Source organism: Tupaia chinensis, unplaced genomic scaffold (genome assembly GCF_000334495.1).
Source record: "Tupaia chinensis unplaced genomic scaffold, TupChi_1.0 Scaffold143624_1, whole genome shotgun sequence".
NCBI classification, from domain to species: Eukaryota; Metazoa; Chordata; class Mammalia; order Scandentia; family Tupaiidae; genus Tupaia; species Tupaia belangeri.
Window position 1 is genome coordinate 776,262 of NW_006203472.1, and position 3,008 is coordinate 779,269.

At 60.3% G+C, this 3,008-nt stretch overlaps 1 protein-coding gene across 7 annotated transcripts in view; it reads right to left on the minus strand.

Moving 5' to 3' along the window:
• Positions 1-202: 202 nt before the first annotated feature.
• The window catches only part of PHRF1 (PHD and ring finger domains 1), a 42,658-nt gene continuing 39,852 nt past the window's right edge, over positions 203-3,008 (minus strand). For all 7 annotated transcript variants that reach the window (XM_006164437.2, XM_027766679.1, XM_014582492.1 and 4 more), the window contains 5 exons: positions 2,270-3,008; positions 1,840-1,994; positions 1,409-1,669; positions 1,107-1,235; positions 203-574 (listed from right to left, as the gene is read on the minus strand). The exon at positions 2,270-3,008 ends at the window's right edge or, in 4 of these variants, runs on beyond it. In XM_006164437.2, the coding sequence (XP_006164499.1) occupies positions 431-574; positions 1,107-1,235; positions 1,409-1,669; positions 1,840-1,994; positions 2,270-3,008 (1,428 nt within the window). In that variant the 3' untranslated portion in view covers positions 203-430. The remainder of the gene's footprint in view (positions 575-1,106; positions 1,236-1,408; positions 1,670-1,839; positions 1,995-2,269) is intronic.

A 3,008-nucleotide genomic window follows, 5' to 3' on the forward strand; every position in this document is an offset into this window, starting at 1 on the left:
CCTGGGGTGACTTCTCGCTTTCTGTCTCTATCGCTCTCTGTCTTTCCAGCAAGCACACGCGCCCCAGAGCAAAAAAACGCTCTTCAAAAAAAGGGAGAAAAAAGAAATAGCTGCTGGCAGGAGTCCCCCTCCCCAGCCACAGGCAAGCAGGACACTGTCCTGATAACCAAAAGGTTCACCTTCCAAGTACTGAGCCAATCAAGAAGTTTCTAAAGATAATCCATTTTTGATAAATTAGAACACAATGGAAACTGTGTATCTATAATATACATATAAAAAGTCCAGTCTTCAACTGTGAGCAAGGCAGGCACACAGACCAGTGCCACCACAGGAACCCCGAAGACAGGAGTGCCGGAATCCCCAGTCCTCTGCCACTCAGAGACAGAAATGCCACCAGGTGCTAGGGGCATCGCCCACTGCCTGCCTGGCCTCAGCCTTCTGGCCCCGGGGTTGGCAGCTCCTCCCCGGCCTCGGCCCTCTTGTGCCTGCGCATGTGCCTGTACTTGTCCACGTAGGCCTTCACCAGGTTGGCCACCTTCACGGGGTTGATCTCGCCGCTCTTGCTATGGCAGATCTGGAGAAAGAAGTGCAATCAACAAGTGTCCTCACAGGCAGGCACTCGCAGTGACAGCCACCACAGCCATCAGGTGCAGCCACCTCCCCTCACCTCCCCTGGAGCATGGAGAGCCAGTATACTCCACCACCCATGGGCTGCGGGGTCTCATGGGTGTGTCACCCAGTGTCGACAGGAAGAAGGGATTTGAACTCCAAGACCCTGGCAGGAGAGGAGATCCACTTGCCAGACACCTGCTCATCTCTCAGGGCCTGGCTTTCCACCTGGAAGCTGGACTGGGCCGGGTCACTAAGTACCATCTAGTTAACAAGTAGTCAGAAACAGGGTTCTGCACCCCTCGCAGTTGCTAAGGAGCACTCCCTGTCTGCAGGGAGCCAGGGCGAGCTTACAGTCAGCAGCTGGGCCCCAGCAGTACAGGCCACCTCCAGGAGCACACGGTGACAAGGACTGGCATGGAGTTAGGTGCAGGGTAACGAGCACACAGTGCAGCGAGCACACCCTGCCGGTTGCTCCAGACATGCCCGCGGCCCACCTTCTGCACGGCCTTGCGCAGGATGTCCTTGTACTCGTCCTTGGTCACCTCCCTCCTCTGGTAGAAGGGCTTGATGGCCAGCTTCACCTCCTCCACGGCACGCTCCTGCATATGCAGCTTCTTCATGTACTGGGGGGAGGACAAGCGTGTCCCGTGAGCAGGGCACCATGAGCCTGGGGGGTGGCAAGGGGCGCCCCAGCCCTAGGCCATCTCCTTGCTCTAGGTAAGCAGAGGCCCACCAGGCTGGCTAGTCCCTCCTTAGCCCCCACAACTCCAGCTTCAAAATGGGTGGGCCGACTCACTTCCTCCTTCTTGGTCTTCTCTGCAGCTGGCCTGGGAGTGGTGGTCTTCTCTTCTGCATTGTTGGTGGCGGTGGCCTGGCTGGCTGGCTCTGAGGCTGTGGTCAGGACGGTGGGCGCTGGGGCCAGGCTCTGTGCCGCCCCACAGCCCGCCAGGGGAAGGTTCCCCTGCAGGGCAAACTGGACCATGGGCTGGCTGACTGGTACGTAGGGCGGGACGCTCGAGGGCTGAGCCGGGGCGGGAAGCATGATGGGGCTGTGAACCTGGGCAAGAACACCCCCCTGAGTGTAGAGCCCAGCCGCCAGCACCCCCCACTGCCGAAGCTCAAAGGGGCTGGGCAGAAAGGTAGTGGCAGCTGGAGGTCCCAGCTGGGCACAACCTGCATGGCACGGGTCCAAGACTGCGGCCTGTGGCCCGTGGTCCAGGCACCCACCTGAGAGGGGTCCACGTGAGGGAACCCAGGCTCCGGAAGTACATGACTGGGAGGAGGCAGCTCAAAGTGTAGTCCCTGCTTGACCTCTGTGGGGACTCCATCTTCTGCTTCCCAGGCTCCTTCCCGGGATTTCTGTGGCCTGTGAAGGGGGGTCCCTAAAGGCCCAACAGATAGAAGTGGGTGCTCTGTGGCCACTTGTTGGCCAGGACACTGCTGCTTCGCTGGCACATTCCAGAAAAGCACCCCTACAGCAAGGACTACAGGTCAACCCAAAACCCGTCCCCTCCTGCTGGCCTCTGGGTGGAGCCCAGCCCTGAAGAGCCAGCAGGTGCCAGGCCAGCTGGCCCTTCTCCCACCTGCCCCACCCACCTCCCCACTGAGGGGTGCCCTCCTGCTGCATGTCCTGCCAGCCCAAGGAAGGGCCACTCACTCGGGGCTTTGTCCTGGGCCAGGCTGCTGCCCTCGGAGGCCTGCAGGTTCCAGGTAACTCTCTTCACCAGGGCTCTGGAGCGCAGCAGTGGGGTCTGAGAGACCACCTCCTCAGGCCTGGCTGCCTCACATGCACTCCCACCTGCCACGTGGCTGTCCTCCTTCCCCACGGGGGCCACGCCCAGGGTACCAGGAACTGCAGTGGTCTCAGAGGTGTCTTGTTTTTGCAGGCCCCCTGCCTGGGGTGGAGCCTGTGAGATGTCTTCTTGGGCAATCAGTGACACCTCCTTCTGGATGCTGGCCACAACCACGCTAGGGCCATGCAGCTGGCTGGGTGGGGGCAGAGTGGGGATGGGTGCAAAGTCTCGTTCTGGCGAGGAATCTGTACTTTCTGGAGAAGGTGGGGAGCTCATGTCATCAAGCTGTATGAAGACAGCTTCACTGGAAAAGTCCTCAAAGATGTGGCCTGCCTCTACAGAGTCACCATAATCCAGGTCATCGGGTGCACACTCATCAACGACTTCTAGGACAGGAGGGGCCTGTGGGGGGGCCTTGTCGGTCAAAGCTCCTTCTAGCAAGACGCTTCCTTCTGCCTCGGCTACGGCTTGGGGCTTGGCCAGGTGGTCTTCATTCTGTCTTGGCTCACCCTGCACAGGTGGGGCTGGAGAAACCTCCTTCACCACTCCCTTCTTCTCTGGGGAGCGAGAGCGGGTCTGGGGCCGCTTCTCGCGGGGCCGCGG